General features: G+C 41.4%; 1 protein-coding gene across 6 annotated transcripts in view; it reads right to left on the bottom strand.

Moving 5' to 3' along the window:
• NUBPL (NUBP iron-sulfur cluster assembly factor, mitochondrial) overlaps positions 1–26,252 on the bottom strand; it is a 156,981-nt gene that overhangs the window by 52,094 nt on the left and 78,635 nt on the right. For all 6 annotated transcript variants that reach the window (XM_084632402.1, XM_084632403.1, XM_084632404.1 and 3 more), the window contains one exon: positions 7,692–7,785. In XM_084632402.1, the coding sequence (XP_084488528.1) occupies positions 7,692–7,785 (94 nt within the window). The remainder of the gene's footprint in view (positions 1–7,691; positions 7,786–26,252) is intronic.

Here is a 26,252-nt window from a genome sequence, read left to right as displayed (position 1 = left end):
TACCTCCAAACACCATCCTATAGTTGATATGTTTTAAAGCATTTATTTTGTCACCCTCTGAGGAAATAACTAGAGAAGAGGATACAGTACCATTAATCATATGGGTGTCTCTCACCTTTTGTTACTGTCAGACCAACAGTACCCTGAATGCATCCGATGAAGTGAGCTGTAGCTCATGAAAGCTTATGCTCAAATAGATTTGTTAGTCTCTAAGGTGCCACAAGTACTCCTTTTCTTTTTGCGAGTACCCTTGTTGTATCTTCCTGTTCGTAATACTTGGTCTACAAATGTAGCCATCACAGCTGATCTAGTACTTATCATATATTTACGCCTCTGTTGGCGAAGCCCAGAGAGTACCTCGGATAGTAAATACAGTATACTGTGCTGCTTTTTCCAATACATAGATACGATTTTCCAGGAATAAAAATGTTCATAGAAGTCTGACTGAATATATAAGCACTTCAACCAGTCCCTGAAATATGTGTTAAATCAATCTGCATGCACCAAAGAGATACTCACATTTAAATCTATATTGAAAAAGTTCTGAGCCATTCATGCATTAACCTGTACTATATTTGGATCTACAAATTATATTTATAATGTCTGCTGTGGACAGAAGACTCACACTGAAATACTAAGTGTGTCCAAAAATTAGATAACCCTGGGTGATTATCTGCGTTCTTCAACCGCCAGCTGCGCTATATCTGACAACAGAAAAAAAAATTTAGTATATGAATTATATCTTGATGAAAACAAAAAAAAAGTTATATAGTCACACCAATGAGAATTATAGATCTGTCCACTATTTAAATTGACCTAAACCTATAAGGATTTTCTTTAGTGCAATCATACAAAAACTGCACTGCGGAAAACTGGAATGCATGTATGGGACAGCATATGACATGACAAATCCATGTGGATGTCTGAATCAACGTGCAAGAATCTCACACAACAAACCTGACTTTAATAATAAAAAAAAAAAAAACACCAGCTAACTTCTGCAAAAGTGCCCACAAGAAGCTGCCAAAAAAGGCTGCCTTGCTGACTCGCATCAGTGAGAAAGACTGGAGGATAGAGTGAAGTGTAATGAACAGACTAAAAGATGTGAAAATGACAGTATTTGACTGGATGCATTCCAAACTGGATTTGCATAAGTATAAGGGAGATCCAGTGGTTACACTAGTGGGTAAGTTCAAAAACACCTTTGAACGTAAATTGTATGGACAAATGTGATTTGCTCCTGTTTGGTGAGTTCTGATAGAGCCACATTTCTACAAAGGGTTTTGGTCATTCCTCTTCCCAATGGACCAATGAACAGAAACCCTACCATTGAGTTTGCCATTTCAGCTGGTTCAAAGGGACACAGAACCTGAAAAACCATACATTCTTCTCCCCTAAGGCATGCAATAACATCCTAGAAACATCAATTGCAATTTTATTTCAAATCGGATTTGAAATTCTCCAGTTTTATGACTTGCTTTTATATGTTAATTACTGGGCAGACTGAGAGGGTTGTTTGCACATCTGTGACTTTTGGTTCATGGGCAGGAGCACGACGACATATGATGAGGAACTACTCTGGAAGCCACATACTCTCTCCTCTGTTCACTCTGTAAAACTGTGAGGCCAACACCTCTAGTCTGTAACAGACATGAATTTGAGTAAATTTATCATCTTGCCAATGCATTATATCATGGCTAATAAAACTTTTTACTAATGTAAGCTTCCTGTTTCTATTAATTATTATTATTTGTAAGCTAAAGTTGATCCACTCCAAAGTCTACAGAGTAGAGGTTGGAATGACATTGGTTCTACCTATCCTGTGTCTGTTCTGTTAGAGAAGAGAGACTGTCAGTCTCCAATGCCATCAATCGGTCACATTTCACTAAAACTAATTCCACTTTCATTCAAAATAAAGGGAGAAAAATAGGCAATTTCATGTAGTTTAAAATCAGGCTTGATAATTCAGACTGCCTAGGAGGAAGAAAGGGCCTTATAAATACAAACCTAGATCCTTCTTTCTCTCTAAGAGATCCAATTCCTACTGTCCTTGTGGCCTTCACTGCCCAATGGGGAGATAATCTTCCTAAATGGAGGAATAGATAAATATATCTCTTGGCTATAATTAAATATATATTCATTATGGAAGCTAACCCTAGTTATCTTTAATTTATTCTTCTATATCCAATTGATTCTGGATTTCGGACTTTTTTATACACTATACATTTATATATTGTAGGCCAGTTTCACATACAATATATGAAGGATTCACCTTATCCCCTCCACTTCATTAGTTTATGCCAAATGGCTACCAATTTGATACTGAACACAAAAATTTCCAGCTTCCCAAGTCACAGAGATGTGTTAGGAAATCAGCAGGCAACTCAAAGCATGTGCGTTCAATATAGATGGCGAGGCACCCATCTCTGCACAGTCCATAAGCTGAAAGTGAAATGGGAAAACAACAAACAGGTCAGAAGGAAAACAAACATGAAGGGAATGTAATCAATCATTTCCACTCTAAACTGACTGAGGGAACTGCAATAAAATTCCTTATTGGAAGGCAGATCAATGGCGGAAGAAAGGAGTTCTTGCCAAACAAGAAAAATACATCAGTTTTATCTAGCCACACCTTGTTCAATAGTTTTGTTGAAGAATTACAGATAGTATAAGGAAAATAATAGAAGGTTAAAAAATCATGCTATATAACTTGTATCTTGACTGGAATGTGAATCAGAGTGATAAAACCCATAGTGGTTTCCTACCCACCACCCCTTTAAATAAACAGCTGTAGACACACACACCTGCCACCATTTGCTCCCTCCAATCAAAAGAATGAGGATGATTTTTTCGCTAATATCACATATTAGTCAGAGTTAAAAAATATATTTCATTGTTTTGTTTCTTACCTGTCATTTGGGTATTGCTCCTACTACCTCCTCTTTGACTGAGGGAATTATCTGTATATGATGTTAGGTTTAAAAAAAAAATCTGGAAGCATTTTTTGAAGCGTCAGTTCCTACCCTACAACCAAAATGTTGTAACCCATCACCATCTCATTTCTCATCTAAGCAACCCTAAAAACAACCAACCTTTGCCAGTACAGTTTTTTTTCCTGATTGTGGGAACATGTGCACATGACTGGCATAGGTTTCATATAGTGAAACCCTCCACTCCAAGTTTCTTTGAAGAAAGAATGAAAGTTTCCATACACTGCCTGTTCTAAGAAAGCCACAGTCAGACAGAATGGAGAAAATGTAATGCAAACACTACATCTGACATGTGCACACCTGCAAATCAAGGCAAATATAAACTTCATGCACACCACATTTGAGACTATACATCTAAATACAAAAAACTAAGCTGTGTAGTAACCTTGAGAGAAAGGATTTATACCACTAGCACTACCATAATCCATGTTACCCTCAAGAGAAACACAAAGTACATGAAAATTAGAGAAGTAACCGATGATGGGGAAACAACAGATTCTTTCTGTAAAAAATGAAAGAAAACACCCAACTAAGAATAAGATGGCAACACAGAAGAGAGCAGCAGAATATTGTATGCAACTCTGCTAGAATTCATTTAGACCCATGTGACACTGGGTATGTCTACACTGCAAAGAAAAACCTGTGGCATTGAGTCTCAGAGCCCAGGTCAACTGATTTGGGCTCACTGGGCTGGTGCAGCAGCACTAAACAAACAAAAGCAGAGAAGACTGAGCAGGAACATCTACATTGTTGTTTTTAGCTCCACAGCCCAAGCCCTGCAATTCCAAATCTCCCAGGGCAGCCAGGAGCTGCAGGCGGGCCCGCACTGCCTGCAGTGGCCAGGAGCTGCAGAGTTGGCAGGAAGACCCTGCAGCTGCTGGCCACTGGGGCTGAATTCATGGAGGTTTGGGGAAGTCATGGATTCCGAGATTGCCATGACCTCCCTGAAAAAATCATAGTCTTAAATCATAATGCTTATAAGGAGTCCTTCTAGCCAGACTGCAAACTATACAAAACATACAACAGCGAGGAAATTCTGGAGAACAGGATGAAGCTCTATAAATCACCATAATCATCTACCCAAGGAAGACCCAAGGAACTATAAATCTAATCAATCCTTGTCTGCTGTGTTCATTTTCAGCAGAAGCACGATGAACTTATTATTACACTGTATTTCAATCAGGCTAGAATCAACCTCAAACTAACACTCTACATAAATGACTACTGGGAATGACAAATGAGACCTGCTGCTGTGTACTGCTAAACCTAACTAGAGAAAATTAGGAATGAAAAAATAAACTTAAATTAATACTGTGGTCAACATCCTCTCATCCCTCAACCCCACTATGTTAAAATAAAGCCCCACCATTTTAGTGTTTAAGTTTAAATGCCATTCTTAACTCAGCCCAGAATTTAGGGTCACGTGAAGTTATGAAAGCTCAGATTGATAAGAAGATATCTTATCAACAGCAACCACCAGTTTTAAAGATGACAGAAAGAGAGAGAAACAAATGAATGTGCCAACTTTTCTGTTTCTTTAGAAAGTTTTAAGAAGGCCTGAATATAATTTTTTTTAAATTGTGCTCTTTTTTTTTTTTTTTTAACAACAGGTTAGAAAAGAAGATTTTGCACACTCTGCTTCTCTTGGAAAACCTCTATGACATACAGAGAACAAGTAGGTTTATAAGAATCACAAAAACACTGGAAATGAAATCTGATTAACAGTGGATAAATAATTTTCATTCTGTTTAAACAGTGGTTCTAATTCTCCAACTTTTTACACTAGCGTAACTCTTTATATTGGCATAAAATGGCTGCAACCAACAGAAGAATCAAGCACATTTTTGTTTACACCTGTTTAATTCAAAGAACCGGCAAATACAGTTAGAAAAAAACCTCCAGTGTTAAGAGTTAATACCCTCACTTTGTCAATTAATAATGTATAGAGCTTCCAATGTATATGGATGGGATTGTATACATAATAAATGGAACCAAAATAACTAAACAGATTGTAATTCACACTTTTAGTTATTTCAGTTCAAGTTTGTGTGTGGACATACTTGTTTCAGAATATAAAAGTGCTCGATTTCAAAATTTATTAAAAACTTTATTAAAAAAAATCAAAGTTTTTTCTAAATAAGGAAGTTCTTTTCACTATGTTATAAAACACTTATCCCAGAATCAGAATAAGCCATCTGGTGGTTTATACCAAAATAACTATTCTTGAATAATTTAGGAAGAGCTATTTCGGTAAATTTCTAATTGTAGACAAACCCTAACTTATGCTCTTAAGCAGCTTTCAGGTCTTACAAGCACTACTGTCAAAGGCAAACCTGTGTCTGTCTGATCATTGTTAGCAAGACAAAGCCATAAAGCTTTATATAGCAATTGTTTGTTTGTGACTTATCTAAAGTTCTTTTTTCTTTCATATAACTAATTTATTCTCATATTCTCCTTCAAACACCCTTTCAGATAAAGATAAAGCATACAGAGCATGCTCAGCATACAATATCCTGATTGCACACCACATTCAGTGGTGATATAAGGTACTAAAGAAGTGTGGTATCCGCAGATGTTTCTTAACTACATGCTGGGATTTCTGCACAAGCCTTCAGTTAGCAAATGTAAGGCAGCTCCTTCAAAAACCTAATATAGTTTTAAAAATAAAAGAAAACAGGTTTGACGTTCCATATAGGGTGAGGAATTCCCACCTCAAGATGCATAAACATTTTTCAAATGATTTCTTTTAAAAGGAATTGCTGACAGGAAACAAGCAGTGAAGGAACACACACAAATTAGGTAAGTAGTTTACATATGTTTGTTTGAAAGAACAGCCATGTAATAAACAGCTTTTAGAAGTATACCATACAATTTTATATACTATTAGCAGCTTGTTAAGAGCCTTAGGCACAAGTGAAATAACCATTGAAAACGTTTACTATTACTTCAATTTGCTGCTGCTTAAAAAGAAAAGTAGGAAGGAAGGAATGCCAAAGGAAATGGATGTATGTATGCCATGTGAGCTTGTCTGTTTGTAACTTTGGTGTCAACAGAGTGGAAGCTGTACAAGGCAATACCATATCATTTTCCTGAGATATCAACATATTTACCTGATAGCAGCAAAAGTATCAGAGCAACTTATCTAATTAAGCTAACAATTGCCATTGACATTGAGTTATTGTATCTTCCTGGAAACAAAATTTAAGACTCCACTCTCTCTTTCTTCTGTCAAATACTAACAGTGGTATGTAATCTATCACTGAAATCAGACTCTGTACCAGATGACCGGAGGATAGCTAATGTAATGTTGCTTTTTAAAAAAGGCCCCAGAGGCAATTCTGGCAATTACAGGCCAGACAACCTAACTTCAGTACCAGGCAAATTGGTTGAAACTATACTAAAGAACAGAATTGTCAGAACTAGATGAACATGATTTGTTGGAGAAGAGTCAACATGACGTTTCTAAAGGGAACTCAAACCTCACCAAGCTATCAGAATTCTTTGAGGGAGTCAACAAGCATGTGGACATGGATAATCAAGTTGATATATTATACTTGGACTTTCAGAAAGCCCCTTCACATAACAGAAGAACCAGGGGTTACCCAATGACGTTAATAGGCAGCAGGTTTAAGACAAACAGAAGGAAGTACTTCTTCACACAATGCACAGTCAACCTACAGAATTCATTGCCGGTGGATGTTTGAAGGCCAAAAGTATAAGAGGGTTCAAAAATGAATTCGATAAGTTCATGGAGAATAGGTCCATCAATGGCTATTAGCCAAGATGATCAGGGATGCCACGCCATGCCCTGGGTCTCCCTAAAATGCTGACTGCCAGAAGCTGGGACTGGATGATGGCAGATGGATCACTCAATAAATTGCCCTGTTCCGTTCATTCCCTCTGAAGCATCTGGTACCAGCCACTGTCTGAAGACAGGATACTGGACTAGATGAACTATTGGTCTGACTCAGCATGGCCACTCTTACGTTTTAAATTTCTGTCCTTCATTCTGTTGACTGCTGACGGTGGTCTCTGTCAAAGCATATTAGACGGACAAGCCTACAACAACTCATTCAAGGCCTGATCCTGTGACGAATGCCTTTGCCTTTTGATAGGCAGCATCTTTAATTCCCACGGTGATCCATGGGATTTGTGGACACTGAGTATGACACAGAGTTGAGCCACATGAGTTCAAATCTCTATCTAAAATTCAAATTCAGAACACCAGGGAAAGGAGGATCCATTAGCGTGTTAAAGCACAGTGTAGTTTGCCTGATTAAGCTTTGTGCATTAAGAAGATTGCTTGACTTGTAACTTTAAAAAAAAAAAAAAAACAATTATCAAGACAAACTTTTTAAAACTATATTAGTATTCGTATGCCACAATGAAAAGTGACAGGGAATATATTTTCTAATATTAACTCTACCTCCATCAATTTATAATGCAATTGCTTTTTCCTAGAATATTGATTTGTTCAACTTTTCTATATTTCCCAGTCTAACTTAAAAAAAAACAAAACAAAAAACGGTCACTGCTGACATTTTAAAGATTGTTTATACTTTTCATCAGCATTCAGAGAATAGTTTCATAATATGTTTCTACACATTTCCAGTATCTTCAACTGCATTTTCTAAAAGATTTTTCTATTGCTATGAAGAAATATATTGAAATCTTTGAAAAAGAGTCACAGTAAAAGTGTACCTGTAACTGGAACATTCTGTGAGACTGATAACTGTACGTCTCCTGTTCCAGGTGGCATATCAATTACTAAGTAGTCCAGTTGACCCCAGTCTACCTAAAAAAAGATTGCAAATGCATTTAAAAAAAAAAAGAGTTGCATTCTTTAGGAAACACAGCCTGAAATTCAACTTGGTACAATGTATAATAAATGCATCAATGGCACACCTCAGGAGACTGATATTATGAATCCCTTCTCATCTTGCTTTTAGCAAGCAATCAAGACAGATTTTCTAAACAATTTGCAAATTTGTTGGCTACCTGAAGCTATGCCTACGAGCATAACTTTGACATTCTTATGAAGGATGATCTTCTTTGACATTTTTCCCACAAAATGTAATCACAATCTCATTATTTTAAGTTGTTTATATCAGAAATGCGGAATCATGTAACAGAGGTCATAAGAAAGTATTATATAAATCTCAAGTCAAATTACTACTTCTTGTAATAGTATTCCTTAGTAATTGTTTTCATTAATTTTTAAAACAATTTTGCTCACTGTTTATAACTTCTTAGATGCTTGAAACTGTTTAAATTGCCTTAATTTTTTTTCTAGTTTGTTATTGCAGTGTTACTCATGCATGAAGAGCTATTAAGACTGGCTTTATATTCGGGAAAAAATAGCAGTGAAGTATTTGTTAAACAAAATCAAAGGAGATAATTATATAGATTTAGCATGTTCATAAGACACACAAAGAATATATAGGTTAGATTTGGTGTCTAACAACCAGCAAAGCTTCCTGTTAAAAATACTGGGCCCAAATCTGGGGTGCTGCGATTATTTTGTATGATGTAAAACTAACATATAGTTTGCTTAAACATTTCCTGAGGAGATTTCCATGCATCATGAGGCTCCCAGTTCAATGCCAAGATGGTATTAAGTGGAACTAGTGAGATCTAACCACCACTGGGTCTCTCCTCTCTCCAGCATCGAGGGAGGCTTTTGAGAGTACAACTGGAGGGGGGGAGGGGGGCAGAAGGCCGTGTTTCTGATGATAAACACATTGGTCATGGGGTGACCTTTTGGTATATGTCTGACTTACACCTACCTGTGTAAGATAGAGCCTTTGGCTGCTCTAATTTAGGAGAACACCTAGCAAGTAATGGGATTTGGCTAGACTTTTTATTTTACATACTGAATCATAATCAGCAGCATGATATAAGGTGAAAACGCCTGTCAAATTACCATTGTCCCCCCTTTCTTGTTGTTTATCAGCAGTGCATGCATTACTCTGTTTTCAATATGACCTTGTATAGCTAATCATCTGGTGAGGACAATATACTTATCCCAGCAACTGAGTTAGTTGCTGCAGGCAGATCAGGACTGGAGCTATGATCTGTGGTCCTGAGCCAGCTTAGCGCTTTCACTAAGATTTTTTCTCTCCTTGGTAGGAGGTGCTGCAGCAGCAGAATTTTTTATGTCCAGTGTAACCCACATTCCCTTTGGCTATAGGGGGATGCCCCATTAATGGGGGCAGAAGGGATAGAAACTAAGAGGTCAGTAAGAGGCCAACATAGATTTTTGTTTTGTTCTTACATTAAAAGTTTGTGAAAAACTCTTTGTAATTTGTGATAACTGGTTTTGGTAAAGTGGAATCCTGGTACATGGTATCCTGATCTTCAAATCCCCAAAAACTGCTCAAATTAAACAGATGGATTATAATTAAGTATGGATGAGGTGCAAATTAACAAAACTGAGGCTCACCTCACTTAGTGCTGCTTTAACTTACCCCCCTTCTGCTGCCCTACCAGTTTTCAGTATGCATCATCAGATCAAGTTACAGCAAAGAAAAAAGTTACTTACCTCTACTGTAACTGTTGTTCTTCAAGATGTGATGTAGATGTGTATTCCACATAAGTGTATGCACTACCAGCACACCAAAGCCAAAGAATTTTGCCTAAAGGGCCCATAGGGGCAGTGCTTTTGCCCTGCAGCCCTAGCCCCTCCTCTGGCTGTTTAAGGGCTGCACCACCCTGAACCTTCTCAGTTCCTTCGCATTGAACGTTGAGAGCACAGACTCTGATGCAGAGGGGACAGAGGTTGGGTTGTGCAACATGTTTGCATCACATCTCCAAAAACAATTACAATACAAGTAAGTAGCTGTTTTTTCTTCTTCAAATAGATGCAGCTGTGTATTCTACGCAGGTCACTCACAAGCACGGGTGGCACGTTTGTAGAAATTTTGGTGGTTCCCAGAACCCACCCCTGCCCAAACTCCGCCCCCCACCTGCGCAAGGCTCTGGGAGGGGGAGGAGGTCTGGGGTCCAGGCCCTAGGCTGGGGCAGGGGATTGGGGTGCAGGCCCTGGGAGGGAGTCTGAGGATGGGAGGGGGTGCAGCTGCAGATGAGGGGTCTGAGGTATGGGAGGGGCTCAGGGCAAGAATAGGGGTGTGGGGGGTGAGGGCTCTGTCTGGAGCTGAGGGGTTTGGGGGGTTAGAGAGGCTCAGGGCTAGGGCAGAGGGTTGGGGTGTGAGGGCTCTGGCTGGGGCTGGAGATGAGGGGTATGTGGTATTGGGGGGTTAGAGAGGCTCAGTGCTGAAGCAGAGGGATGAAGTGCAGGGGGATAAGGGCTCTGGCTGGGGCTGGGGATAAGGTGTTTGGAGTGTTAGAGGGGCTCAGGGCTAGGATAGAGGACTGAGGGTGTAGTGGGGGGGTGAAAGCTCTGGCTGGGGGTGTGGGCTCTCGGGTGGGGCAAGGCTGGGGATGAGTTTGGGGTGCAGGCAAGCTGCTCCGGGACAGGGGCCAGAGAGGAAGACTCCCCCCACCCCTTTCCCTGCCAGCAGCAAAGAGCTCTGGGGGAGGAGCCCCCCCTTTTCCGCCCCCCCAGCAGCACACTCACCCCCACCACTGTCACTGCATGTGGTCCTAGGGCTTCTCTCAGGTGCAGGAATCTCCCTCGCCTCCCCTGTGGTGAGTGGCGGGGTGCTGCGTGCACCTCTCCCCCTGCTGTTGCCCCTGACTGTAGCCTCACTGGGGGTGAGGAATGGGGCAGGAGCAGTGACCGTGGGCGGTGGGTAGGCCATGTGCTGGTGGAGGGTCCCGCCGGAAAAGGGAAGGGTCTGAGGTGGAAGGGCAGGCTCAGTCAGTCTGCCCTGGCAGTGGAGTTGGGGGGGGGGGCACTAGGACCCTGCGGCAGCAGTTGTTGCAGGGAAGCAGCATAGAGCTGCAGGGCAGAGGCAGAGACGCTCTGCTCCAGGGCCCAGAGAGGCCTGCTCCAGGGCGGGGGGGGGGGGGAACGGGCGGGGGACGGAAGAGCCCCGGGAGCAGCAAGAGGGAGCTGGGGAACACTCGGGGGAGGCATGGGGGGGGGGCAGCAAGTGGGGTCGGGGGAGACACCCGGCACCAAATATTGGTGGAGCTGGGCCCCTGAGCTCTGAATATTCCTGGTGCAAAGGCACCACGTGGAGAGAGAACTCGCTGCCCCTGCTCACAAGTAGTACTCACAGGAGGTGTGGCTCGCTTTCTATTTAAACAAGGTTCCAGAGTAGCAGCCGTGTTAGTCTGTATTCGCAAAAAGAAAAGGAGTACTTGTGGCATCTTAGAGACTAACCAACTTGTTAGTCTCTAAGGTGCCACAAGTACTCCTTTTCTTTTATTTAAACAAGGTCTGCTGGATTACCTTCCCAAAATATCTGATCTGGATGCAGTGCCATGGCATAGTGGTTTGTAAACATATGTATAGAGGACAAAACAGCAGCCCCGCAAATGTCCACTACAGGAATGTTACTTAGAAATGCCATCAGCATTGCCTCAGCCCTTGTGAAATGAACTTGTACCGTTTGGGAGGCACAGTCTGAGCTACTTTGTATGCTGTTATGATACAGGAAGTTATCTACCTAGAGATAGTCTGTGGTGAGACTGCTTGCATATAAAACAAACAGATGAGACTAAGAACAGAAAGGTTTAGTCCTATCCAGGTAAAAAGCTAAACATTGCCTAACATCCAATGTGTCAGGACACTATTCATCTGGGGTTGAATACAGTTTAGGGAAGAACACTGGTAGAAATATTACTTGTTTCAAGTGAAACTGAGAAACCACTTTAGATAAATACTTAGGGTGCAGCCACAGGGTTACTTTGTCTTCGGAAAATTGCACATAAGGAGGATCTGCCATCAAAGCTTGCAACTAACACGCTCTCCTTGCAGATGTTATCACCAAAAGAGAGGCAGGAAAGGGAGTATCAAGGTTCCTCCCCCACTCTGAACTCTAGGGTACAGATGTGGGGACCTGCATGAAAACCTCCTAAGCTTATTTTTACCAGCTTAGGTTAAAACTTCCCCAAGGTACAAATTAATTTTATCCTTTGTCCTTGGAATATCCACTGCCACCACCAAACTCTAACTGGGTTTACTGGGAAACATAGTTTGGACACGTCTTTCCCCCCAAAAACCTCCCAACCCTTGCACCCCATTTCCTGGGAAAGGTTTGGTAAAAATCCTCACCAATTTGCATAGGTGACCACAGACCCAAACTCTTGGATCTGAGAACAATGAAAAAGCATTCAGTTTTCTTACAAGAAGACTTTTAATAGAAATAGAAGTAAATACAGGTAAAGGAATCACCTCTGTAAAATCAGGATGGTAGATACCTTACAGGGTAATTAGGTTCAAAACATAGGGAATCCCTCTAGGCAAAACCTTAAATTACAAGAAAGACACACAGACAGAAATAGTCATTCTATTCAGCACAGTTCTTTTCTCAGCCATTTAAATAAATCATAATCTAACGCATACCTAGCTAGATTACTTACTAAAAGTTCTAAGACTCCATTCCTGTTCTATCCCCGGCAAAAGCAGCGTACCGACAGACACAGACCCTTTGTTTCTCTCCCTCCTCCCAGCTTTTGAAAGTATCTCGTCTCCTCATTGGTCATTTTGGTCAGGTGCCAGCGAGGTTACCTTTAGCTTCTTAACCCTTTACAGGTGAGAGGATTTTTCCAATGGCCAGGAGGGATTTTAAAGGGGTTTACCCTTCCCTTTATATTTATGACAGGGAGAAAGAAGAAGTTGCCAGAGGCTTGAATGGAGGTCCCATAACGGCTGCTAAGACAACATTAAGGTCCCACAAAGGAACTGGTTCTTTAACCTGCGGGTGACTCCTTTCAAGAACCTCACAACCATGGAGCTCAAAAATACCCATTTCCTATGGATGGGTGAATGAAAGGTCAAGAATCGCTGCCTGGTGCATTCTCAATGAACTAAGTGCACAACCAGACAACTGAAGGTGCAGCAGGTATTCCAAGATGTCCTGGATACAAGCCATCTTCTGTAGAACTCCCTGGACTAACAACCACATGGAGAACTACTTCCACTTGGCCAAATAGGCCACTGTGGTGGAAAGTTTTCTACTGTTAAGTAAGATTTGCCAGACTGCCTTCAAACACCATTGCTCCTCCTTATCTAACCTTGCTGGAGATGCAAGGAGTTGAACTCTGGATGAAAAATCAGACTGTGATGCTGAACAAGGAGGTCAGGGCAAAGACGAAGAGATATGGGAGGCTGAAACAACAACATGAGGAGGTCAGAGAACCAGCAATGTCTCAGCCATGCTGGAGCAATGAGAATGAGCTTGACATAATCCAATTTCAGCTTGAGAATGACCTGAGGGATGATCAGAATCGGGCATAAAGCATACAGGAGTGCTAAGTCTCAGCTCAGATGAAAAGCACTGGTCAGGGAACCCAGACTGAGATCCCCTTTAAAGTAAAACAGAAAGCATTTTTTGTTGTCTCTCACGACCAGGTCGATTGTTGGGATGTCCCAAACTGTAAAAATGGACCACAGGATGCTGAGCTTCAGGGACCATTTGTGATTCAGGGAGACATTTCTGTCAGATCATTCTGGAACCCAGGTAAGTGAATGGCCATGGAGATCATATTTTCCCCAATGCAAAACTGCCAGAGCCCGATCGCCTCCTCACACAGCATATTGGATTGTTCACATAATACATCACAGTGGTATTGTCAGTAAGGATGTACACTGATGAGTCCCTGATGATCTCAAAGGACATGACAGACATTGTAGATGGCACAAAGCTTCAGGATATTGATGTTCAGAGAACCTTCCTGTTCCAACCACAGGTCTTAACCTTTCAGTAACCCAAGATGTGCCATCCAACCTATTAAGGAGATATCAGTGACATTAGTCCTGGTCAGTGGAAACCGAGCGAAGGGAACACCCAGACACATATTGCCCTGAGACACCCACTACCATAAGGAGCTAGGATCAGCAGAGAAAGTTGGACCACTCTGTCCAAGTGGTGACTGTTCAGATGATAGACTGACTTCAACCATGTATGAAGGAGGATGAAGGTACAACCTGGCATACTGGACTAGCAGTTTGCATGCAGCTGTATGACCTAGCAACCTCAGGCATGCTCAGGCTGTGGCTGTGGGTAGAGACTGCAGTTCCAGACATAGGTGGCAAATTGTATGGAATCTCTCAGTCAGCAGAAACGCTCTCAAACTCAGTCTATCAGGGCCCCTATGAACTCGGTTCTTTGAGTTGGAACCAGTGTTGACTTCCTGCTGTTTAGGATGAGACCTAGACTATCAAATAAGTGTAGCGTGAACTGAATATGAGAGGGGACTTCTTCTCTGGACTTGCCCCTCAGAAACCAATTATCCAGACACAGGAAGATATGAATTCCCCAATTCCTGAGTTACACTGTCACCACAATTATGCATTTGGTAAAATCCCAGGCAGCGGTAAACAGACCAAAAGGGAACATTGTGTACTGATAGTGCTGGTCTTCCACAACAAAGCAGAGAAACCTCCTGTGGCTTGGGAGAATTGCTACATGGAAATCATCGTCTTAACTATCCATGGCAGCAAACCAGTCATTGTGATTTAATGTGAAGAGAATATTTGCAAGTGTGACCATACACAACCTCACTTATCTGATGTATTTGTCGAGGTTGCAAAGGTCAGGAGGGTTGAGACCCGTTCTCCTGGGCTTGTGAACCAAGAAATACAAGGAGTAGAATCCCTGTCCCTAATGCTACAGGGGAAACTCCTCTACAGCCCCCAAAGCCAGTAGAGACTGAACCTGCTCGAGGAGCAGCATGTGTGTGGTGGGGAAAGAGGTGTGCCATAATAAATAGACATGAGGAAAGACTAAGAGAAAGTTCCATTGTTTGTGTTGCACTCCATAGATTTTAATTCCAGCATTTATCTACATGCACTCCAACTGCCTTGACTGTATTAGGTACAGCTATATTGAACGATGGAGGGATTGATTGATGTAGCTTGAAAGAGCTGTTACTGGGATATGACAAAGGAGGTTTCCTGGCATAGCTATATTGACAAACCCTCCTACTATAGATATAGATTATACCAGTAGAAAAGTGCTTCTGCAGGTATAGCTTATGCCAGTTCCCTGAAATACATAAATAGTGCAAGAGCACTTTATGCTAATATAAACTATGTCTATACTGGGGCTTTGTCAGTTAAAAAAAGACCATACCCCTAACTGACATAACTAAGTGCAGATCAGGCCTAACTACAGATAATACTTCCTTTGTTTAATAAATCAGTTAGTTTTAAATACAAAACTTGCTGTGATAAACTTTTTTTTTTAAATGTAACCCCACATTAATGTAGGTTTATTTAACTAATAAAAATAAAATGCTGGTTTTGTGTATTTTAATTAAGTTCCAATGTCCAATTAAACAGATCTTGACACAAATCACAAAGTACTCTATTAAATAAGAATTGAATCATTCACCATTTTCTACTACGTTAAAAATGTAAAATTAAGAATCTGAATATATCTGATTGCTATATAATTGCTTAAATAAATGTGTACAGATATAGAGTATCATCCTGGTTATCAAGAAGAAGTACCAATTTAGTGTAAAGACTATCTTTAGTTGCAAATTAACATGTTTTAATGGTTACCAATCAATAAAAATTAAGCTCTTTATGAAAAACCTAACAAGTACAAAGGCAAAACAAGATTAGAATTGTTTAAATCAAAAGTTTCCTGCCTCATGATTCTAACCTCTATTGAAATCAATGATTTAAAATGCTTTAATATGAATCACCCACCCTGATGCAGAGGAGCACAAGAGTGTCTTCTTCCCATGGTGAGTGGCAGTAGTCTGGTGGCATATGTGACAGTGGTCTCCAGGACTTAGGCCAGGTCTATACTACAAACCTTTTGCCAGCATAGTTATTTTAGCCAGAGTTGAGATAAAGTGGGACTCTCCCTGGCTGACATAGCTGTGCCGACAAACACTCCTGGCATAGACACACTGAAACCAACATTACTGTGTTTTTGCCGATATAGTTTATTTTGCTTGTGGAAAGGCTAGAATAAGCTATACCAGCAAAAGTGCAGTTTTGCCAGTATAAACTCCATCCACACTGGGAGCACTCCTACGTAGTGTAGTCCTCACCTTAGTGCGGGGGGAGGAGGTAAATGAAGGCCATGTCTCAAACAGAATCCTCTAGACAAGGGCGAAAATGTGCTAACATTTAGCAAATCTGGGATGGTTTGTGTGGAACAGATTCAGTGTTTTAGAGTAGGCCAAGTGGTAGGTAGCTCCTGTTTTTGCTACAGAATCATAGAAGATTAGAGTTGGAAGAGACCTCAGGAGATCATCTAGTCCAACCCCCTGCTCAAAGCAGGACAAACCCCTATTAAATCATCCCAGCCAGAGCTTTGTCAAGCTGGGCCTTAAGAACCTCTAAGGATGGAGATTCCACCATCTCCCTACATAACCCATTCCAGTGCTTCACCACCCTCCTACTGAAATAGTTTTTCCTAATATCCAACCTAGACCTCCCCACTGCAACTGGAGACCATTGCTCCTTTTTCTGTCATCTGCCATGACTGAGATCAGCCTAGCTCCATCCTCTTTGGAAGCCCCCTTCAGGGAGTTGAAGGTTGCTATCAAATCCCCCTCACCCTTCTCTTCTGCAGACTAAATAATCCCAGCTCCCTCAGCCCTCCTCATAAATCATGTGCCTCAGCCCCCTAATAATTTTCGTTGCCCTCCGCTAGACTCTCTCCAATTTGTCCACAACCTTTCTGTAGCAAGGAGCCCAAAACTGGACGCAATACTCCAGATGTGGCCTCACCAATGCCAAATAATCACTTCCCTTGATCTGCTGGCAATGCTCCTACTAATGCAGCCCAATATGCCGTTAGCCTTCTTGGCAATAAGGGGACACACTGTTGACACATATCCAGCTTCTCATCCACTGTAATACCCAGGTTCTCTTCTGCAGAACTGCCACTTAGTACTGCCCTAGCAGTGCATGGGCTTCTTCCATCTTAAGTATAGGACTCTACACTTGTCCTTGTTGAACCTCATCAGATTTCTTTTGGTCCAATCCTCCAATTTGTCTAGGTTACTCTGGACCCTATCCCTACCCTCCAGCATATCTACCTCTCCCCGCAGCTTAGTGTCATCCACCCATTGCTGAGGGTGCAATCCATCCTGTCATCCAGATCATTAATGAAGATGTTGAATAAAACCAGCCCCAGGACTGACCCCTGAAGCACTCTGCTTGATACCGGCTGCCAATTAAACACTGAGCCACTGATCACTACATGTTGAGCAAGACAATCTAGCCAGCTTTCTATCCACTTTACAGGCCATTCATCCAATCCATACTACTTTAACTTGCTGGCAAGAATACTGTGGGAGACCGTATCAGAAGTTTTGCTTAAGTCAAGGTATATCACGTCCAACGCTTTCCCCATATCCACAGAGCCAGTTATCTCATCATAGAAGGCAATCAGGTTGGTCAGGCATGACTTGCCCTTGGTGAATCCATGTTGACTGTTCCTGATCACCTTGCTCTCCTCCAAGTGCTTCAAAATAAAGACCTAAACTCAAGTTTTACCTTAGCAAAGAGAAGATGTTAGACTCTCTCCTACCATCGTCATGTGCTCTGATTCCACTGTTCTGTAAGGGCAGAGTACTAGTATGGGTGTTAGTGGCATGTTGGGGCATTGCTCAAAGACAGTAGTGTTAAGACTGAGTTGCAAAAGTGGCTTGCACCTTAACTTTGTATTTCCTGGTACACGTCAAGGCAGGGCAAGGGGCTCGGATACCGCCCCCAAAGATTCCAGCACACACAAAGGGGGTGGAGAGAGGGACACAGATCCCCCCAGAAGGACAAAGCCTCCCAATCTTGGCTCATGTGGGGGTCAGGGAGAGTGGCTCAGACCCTCCAAGAGAGGCATAGCCCCCAGATGTGGGCACACATGAGAAGGGATAATGTGGACCTGACAGACTCCCCCACCCCTAATCTCCCCTACTCCTCCTGCCACCTTCCCCATTTTCCGTCCATCCACTCTCTCTAATTCCACTGGCCTAAGCACCTCCTCAACTCCTCTCTTCTATCATCCACCACCTATTTATCTGCCTCCTCCTATTCTCACCCTATTCCCACTTCTGTCCCCCACCCCGCAATCTCCTAACCCCCATACAACTAACACTGCTCCCACATACACCTACATTCCTCCTTTCCACTCCAACCTCCTATGCTCCCTAGCTCTGCACCAAAAATGTTAAGAACACAACAAGGCCATACTGGGTCAGATCAAAGGTCTATCTAGCCCAGTATCCTGTCTTCTGACATTGGCCAATGCTAGGTGCCCCAGAGGGAATGAACAGAACAGATAATCATCAAGTGATCCATTCCTTGTTGCCCATTCCCAGCTTCTGGCAAACAGAGGAATCTAAAAATGTTATGAGCACTTCATGTTAGGAGACTGTATATCTTGAAACCTTTGACTTTAAGCATACTCAGTTCCATTGTTCTGGAAACACAATTACATTATCCTGTCTTTCATTTTCCCTCCAGTTAATCAATGCTAATTGATTAATCAATGCTGGCACTCTCCTATAATATTTTCCCAGGTGGAAAAGTGGCAACATGCCCAGTAATCATTCTCACATATCTGCACAAAGGATATATAATTTATTATCTTTCAGAAAATAGTTAAAACCTCTTCTAAATTAGCTGTACAAATTAGTAGGGCAAAGTTCCCAGAACAGAGGTGGATTGATGGTAGCAGCATGCCTACATATCATTATCACATTTCTACTAGGGATGCATGAGTGTAGCTCAAGCCCAATGACTATAGCATGTCCCCTTGAATTATCCACCTACTGTGCCTGGAAACCCTCCATGCACACTTTAATCCCTTTTTGGCTCATGAGTTTTGCCATATGCCATTCTTGACATCCAAACTCTGAGGTCAATAACTTTTTCAACACTGCTTTCCCAAAAGGGCCGTAGGTTCATGCACTAACTGAGATAAATGTTGAGTGACTTTGATCAGTTGGGGGACGATCTGAGCAGATCCACAGCCCCAGCTGTGTACAAAAAAAGTTGTAAGAACCAGATGATTTTGTAAAATGGTGGGGGAGGTGGATTTCAGGGAGCTGTATCTTGGGAACATCTTTCTGGAAAGATCCCAAATGTGAACACTACTACTGCCCAGCACCCAATGAGAAACAGAAAATTTCATGACAATCCAAGAAAGAATGTGCTCCACCTTAACTATACAAATAAATATAGTAATGAAAGATGGCAACATGCCTTTGTTAGCAATCTTGGTAGAAGATTTTAGTGAATTCCAGTTATTTTAGATAAAATGTTAAGATATCTCAACCCCTTAGAAAAACCCTAGTTAAGCTTCTGAGATTAGAGATGGAGAACAAAAAGTAAGCATTGTACACAGATGACATTTTATCCTGGAAGTCTCCCATTTTGTTTTTAATATCTAAATTCTGCTTGCTTTTAACACCAGAAAAGATTACGCATTCTCAAGAACCTACACATTGGTTGGCCTTTCAGAATTTGTGACACTGTTAAATTAATATTTAAGTCACTGTAAAGACGATAAACTGAAAGGTAAAGGAGGTCCATTGTTAAAAGAAAAGGATATTAAGCAGTTCAGAACATAGGTAAAAAGATTCCAACCCTTTAGATACATGTACCCACATGTACTTCAGAATTCCGAGAAAAACATCCATGTCTGAGCTTACCAATTGATCTGCCACATACAATGCGGGGTACACAATGTCTAGATGTATATACTTTTGAAATAACAAAGGCAAGACAAAAAAGAAGAATGAATGTAACAAATAAACCTGAACTTTTTAATGAGTACATCGAAAAAAATATTCCATCATTCTGAACTAAACATTTTAGTTACAATTTCTAGACTACCTTTCAGCTATGCTGTAGTATAGTGAGCAAGTGAATTTGGCAATGCATTTTGGAAGCTGTACTTCAGTGAGCATATTTCTTACTATTCTTTAGCCAGACACCTTATGGCAGTTTTTAATACTACCATTCTGCATGCCTAAAATATTTCTTTTGAATGGCATATTCCTGAAGAAGATAAATCTGTGTATGAAAATGTAACTATTATGGGTGAAACAGGTTTTCACAACATTTTTGATTTGCTTAGGCAAACCTATGGTAGATTGGTAGGAATCCTAATGTGACAATTAACTTTTGAGGCAGGGTCACAGATCCTTATACTATTAAGAAAAGCAAACTATCTAAGGCCTGGGCTACACTGGGGAGCGCAGGGGGCGGAGGGGAATTTCGAACTAAGATATGCAACTTCAGCTACGCTATTCGTGTAGCTGAAGTCAAAGTATCTTAGTTCGACTTACCTGGCCGTCCTCATGGCAGTGAGTCGACCACAGCGGCTCCCCTGTCAACGCCACTTACTCCTCCTGCCGAGGTGGAGTACAGGCATCGATTCGGTGACCGATTTATCGCGTCTAGACGAGACACGATAAATCGATCCCCGATAGATCGATCACTACCTGCTGATCCAGCGGGTAGTGAAGATGTACCCTAAGAGTCTTTGGAAATTCACCTTAAACTTCTGATTATGCCACAACATAGTAAACAAAGAAGCAGTAGCACTGCATCAAATAGTAGTTATATCAAGTCTACCTCAGCCAATACAATGTTCTTGAATATCAGCTTCAGATCACAGATGATACAGGAAGCCAGAAGCAGGAAGGAGATGGTCTTACAGTTTTGGCAGTCAACTTCACTTTGTGAAGTTGTCTGCCTTTCATAAACCTCTTGATTTTCATGGTTCACAACACAAGCAGAGAGTAACCTTGTATTCACACTTAGGTTATTTATCCTACATATTTTATTTAAACCACAGTGGAGGTTATTTGCAGTCATACAGCCCCTTGACAGGATTCATAAGCTACCCAGGGTCAGGGCTGATATGTATTTGTATGCTAAAACTCTATAGAAAACCCAAGAAGTGAAGTGAATGATTCAATAGATGGCACACTTCTCTGTATCATTACTGAAGTTGTGCCTCAGCAGTTCTGGTTGCCACTCCGCTATGGAAAGTGACACATGCAAATGAAATCTTTACAACTTGTGGCCATTAAGGCTAACTCAATGAGCATATAGATCAATGGATATCCATGGAAACAGGCTATGTTTACTGTGTGGGTTTGGGACACAGGATTCACAAAGACAAAGGAACCCCAAGATAAGTCACTAAAGAAGGGACTTCCTGGGGTAAAAGACAATAGTCTGTAACTGCATTAAAAAAAATAGGACAGGGGACAAGATTTCATCCTTCACCAAGGAGACAAACTCACAGCATGTTTGTCTTATGAAAGGAGGGTCAGAGCCACGTTGGGTGGAAAATACTGCAAAGATTTTGGGTGAGCAATATTCTACAAGACATGTTAATTAAGTCTAAGCTCCACAATGCGTGTTACAATTTTGTTTTATATATACCCATTTGTTTCCCGTACTTCTAGTTGCTATTAATTGAATCTCTATACTTTGTTAATACACTTATACTTGATTGCACTATAAACATATCTAAGTGTTTTGTGTTTATAAGAGTGATGATTTGAGGTGACACTGGTAAAAACTGGGGAGGACTGTTTGTTTGGAAGCAGCAAATCTGTGACTACTGCAAGTGTCTAGCGGAACATGGACTGGACACTCCAGAAAGATGATCAGAGGGCTCAACGACTGGAGTGTGCCTTTCACTAACCCTTAAGAGACAGCGGGGCCGCCAAGGCCTAGAGGGGAGTGCTTGCGTTATCCATAGCTGGTAGAGTTGAGGAGGTGACCCCCAGCAAGCACAGACAAGGATTCTTCACGCTAAGGGCAAGCGATAGCAAGATGCCTCTCAGACCTGGGTACTCTTGGGAAGTGTCACACTTCCACAAGGGAAACTTCATGGTGTTTCCTGGCTTGTCTCGGTCCCCTTGTATAGGGTTTTTCCACAAGTGGATATGAGACAGCCCCTTATTAAGCAAATGATTGTATTAAAATTTAATATTTAATAATTAAATATAAAGTGTAAGGATCTCTTATAACAATTTATATCATTTAATGGGAAGTTTTCCAGTACTACTCTTACTGAATCTCAAAAAAAATTAAGAAAGGGAAAGTTTAATTAAATTTGAAATTGGAACAGGAAAATCAGACGACAGACTTTTTGAAATCCACTACTGCTATTTCTTAGACATTATTAAAATGGTATATGTAATCAAGCTATGATATAATATACCCACTTGTACTCAAATCCTGTTTAAATGCAATATTTTACCAAATCATGGCCATTAGTTCTCATGTTCCCAATCACCTCCAAGAACTGTGTCCATATGTAAATACTACTACTTGTGGACAACTAAATGTGCTTAGATTATCAACACATTATAGTGAGGGAACTCCCTTTGCAAGCAAAGTGGATGGTAATGACAAAAATCTGAATTGTAACATCTGATATCTTTGCATGTGAAGCAATGTTTGCTACTTTAATATGTACAGCATGTCAAACATTTCAAACCTTGAAAATATAACTGCGCTTTGCATACATGTAGCATTAATCTTTTTTAAAAAAAGATTTAATTTGACATTTATTGTTAAAGCAATGTAATTAAGTGTCATGTGCTTCTATGTATTTTCCCTTACTCAGATACATCATGAATGCTTCTATGTAAATTGCTTTAATCTCTTTGTTTATGTGACAAATCAAACAAAATACCAAGTATTCATAATATGCATTCTGAATGAGTATTTTAAATAGCAAATTTAATGTGAGGCAGAGCATGCAAATCTCAGTGGTATCTGCAGGAAAGTGCACTCAGTGCTGTCTGTAGGAAAGTATATGCACAAGACAGCACTGGAAGAGTTTTAACAAAAGAATTTCTACTTGTGGTTTTGTAGTAATCCTGGCATTTAGTAAACAGAGATATTCTTTATTTATTCTTATCAAGAGAAGCACATGCAGAGTTCCAGTCAAGAAGCACTTCAGATACAGACTTGGCAGCAGCCAAGCAGCTACCACAGCTTGGAACACCACTATTAGAACAGTTCTAAGAGGTTCATTTAAATAGGGTTAAGGTATATTCCCCATCTGATCTCTCCCTCTCAGCAGATACTATATACAAATAATTATCTAAAAGTAAATGGTAAATATGGGGACAGAATGAGGAAGCCCGGAAATTCTCTTCATGACTGCATAGCCACATCTTTTTACATTTTTCAGTTCAAGATTAAACCAATACCAAAAAATAATCTTTCAAGGAAATCTTTTTAGGATCCCACTTAAGCCTACACATACAATTACATAAATGATTTTGACATTAATCATTATTCAAGGCTTTTGACATAGTCCTACATGACATACTCATAAGCAAACTAGGGAAATAATGATATTATAAAGGTGAACACAATCGGTCGAAAGACTGTACTCAAAGAGTAATTAATTATCAGTGGTTCAGTGTCAAACTGGGAGGGCGTATCAAGTGAGGACACACAGGGGTCAGTCCTGGGTACAGTACTATTCAATATTTTCATTTAATTACGTGGATAATGGAATGGGGAGTACGCAGATACAATTTGAAAATTTACAGAAGACACCAAGCTGGGAAGGGTGGCAAGCACTTTGAAGGACAGGATAAGAATTCAAAATTACTATGACAAACTGGAGAACTGGTCTCAATTCAACAAGATGAAATTCAATAAAGCTAAGTGCAAAGTACAATAAAGTTAAGTGCAAAATCTATAAAATAGGGAATGACTGGCTAGGCGGTAGTACTGCTGAAAAGGATCTGGGGGATATAGTGGAACACAGATTGAATACAAGTCAACAGTATGATACCGTGGCAAAAAAGGCTAGAGGTAATTGTCCTGTTCTGTTCAGCACTAGTGAGTCCTCAGTTGGAACATCATGTCCAATTCTGGGCACCACACTTCAAGGAAGATGAGAAAAAAAAGGAGGGAGTCCAGAGGAAAGCAACGAAAATGATAAAACGTTTACAAAACCTGACCTATAAGGAAGGGTTAAAAAAACTGGAAATGTTTAGTCTTGAGACAAGAAGACTGAAAAGGAGACCTGATAACAGTCTTCAAATATGTTAAGAACGGTTATAAAGAGAACGGAGAACGCTAGAATAGGCTTCCAAGGGAGGCTGTGAAATCCCCATCACTGGCGGTTTTTAAGAACATACTGGACAATCACCTGGCAGGGATGGTCTACATTTATTTGATCCTGCCTCAGGGCACAGAGTTGAACTTCATGACTTCTTGATGTCCCTTCCAGCCCTACATTTCTATGATACCATGATTTAAGAAAATTATTTTAGGAATAAATGGTCTACTTTAGGATTAATATATAATAAAAATGAGCTTATTTGAATAATTTTTCCCTTCTATTTCTTTGAAAATATTTTACAAATTATTTTAAAAAGATGAAGACATTCCCCAAACATACCACCAAAGATCCTTTATCCTTAGTGGAATTTACCATCTGGTATGGAAATGCCTATCTGATCGTAGCAGGATTTCCGACAGATCCTAAGTAACTTAGGCCTGGTCTACAATATGCGATTATTTCAGAATTAGCCGAGTTACCTCAAAATAAAAACTGATTCCATCCACACGACCAAATCAGTTTTTTCGATTTAAAGGGCTCTTTAATCCAATTTCTATACTTCACCTCGGCAAGTGGAGTAGCGCTAAAATCGAGATCGCAGTTCCAGGTTACAGGTACTGTGGACGCAATTCAACGTCATTGGCCTCCGGAAGCTATCCAAGAATGCTCCCTTGTGACCACTCTGGACGACACTCTCAACTCTGATGCACTAGCCAGGTAGGCAGTAAAAGTCCTGGGAACTTTTGAATTTCCTGTTTGGTCACCATCAGCACAGGTGACCATCAGCACAGTCCACCAGCACAGGCGACCATGCAGTCCTGGATTCGCAGATGAGCTCCAGCATGCTCCGAACGGGAGGTACTGGATCTCATTGCATTTTGGGGAGAAGAATCTGTTATGGCAGAACTACGTTTCAAAAAAAAGAAATGCAAATACGTACGCTAAAGTCTCCAGGGCCATGACGGAAAGAGGCTCCTCCAGGAACACAGAGCAGTGTCGTAAAAAAATCAAGGAGCTCAGGCAAGGGTACCAAAAATCCAGGTAGCCGAACGGGCGCTCAGGGTCACAACCCCATACATGCCGCTTCTACCTTGAGCTTCATGCAATTATGGAGGGTGACGCCACCACTACCCCACACCACCATCCGTGGACACCTGCAAGGGGGGAGTAGCATGGAGCGAGGAGGATGAGTTTTTGGAGGACAAAGGAGAAGGAGGACAGTGCTAAAGTGCGGAATCTGTTTCCCCCCCTAGCTAGGAACTATTCTTAAAGCTGGAGCCAATAGCCTCCCCCCACTCCCAAAGCATGCTCCCAGACCATGACCCTGGACAAGGCACTTCTGGTGAGTGAGAGCTTGATCAGAGCCACATGGTGGGGGGGAACCCAGCTGTGCTGTGCTGTTCGCATTTAGTTTAAAGGGCTCATCCCTGCTCAGAGCCCCATCGGAGCACCGCGGTGCGGGGGCGGGGGGGAAGGTGTTGTGTGAAGCGATCATCCCAGAGAGCCCGCAAGCTGAATTCTGTTGCCTGGCCGTGTGTGATGGCTTACTCACACCGAAGTGGCAGGCACTTCAGTATAAGAGGCAAAATGAGACCTTGTACAGAAAAAACATGTGCTGTGTACTATGAATTGCCTGTTTCACTAAGAAACAGTGTCCCCTTTGTTCTCTAAAATGTACCTTTTAAAATACTACCCTCCCTTTTTCTCCTCCTGCAGCAGGTGCAAATGTTTCAACATGGCCCCTATCTACTCCATCCCAGAGGCTGGTCCAGATTAGAAGGCGGAAAAAATGAACTCGGGACAACATGTTCGCCGAGCTCATGCAGTCCTCCCGCACTGATAGGGCCCAGTTGAATGCATGGAGGCAAACAACTGTGGAGTTGCGTAAAGAGTTACATGAATACAAAGAGAGGAGGGACGTGCGCAATGAGAGCAGACAGGATGCTCTGGTCAAGCTCATGGGGCAGCAAACTGACATGCTCTGCTGTATGATGGATCTAATTCGGGAAAGGCAGCAAGACACAGACTGCTGCTGCAGCCCCTGAATAACCGCCCTCCCTCCCCCCGATGTTCCATAGCCTCCTCACCCAGACACCCAAGATCACGGTGC

Source organism: Lepidochelys olivacea, assembly GCF_965140295.1.
Source record: "Lepidochelys olivacea isolate rLepOli2 genome assembly, chromosome: 6".
In the NCBI taxonomy this organism is placed as follows: domain Eukaryota; kingdom Metazoa; phylum Chordata; order Testudines; family Cheloniidae; genus Lepidochelys; species Lepidochelys olivacea.
The sequence above is the reverse complement of the archived record's forward strand: the minus strand, read 5'-3'. Positions and strand labels throughout refer to the sequence as shown.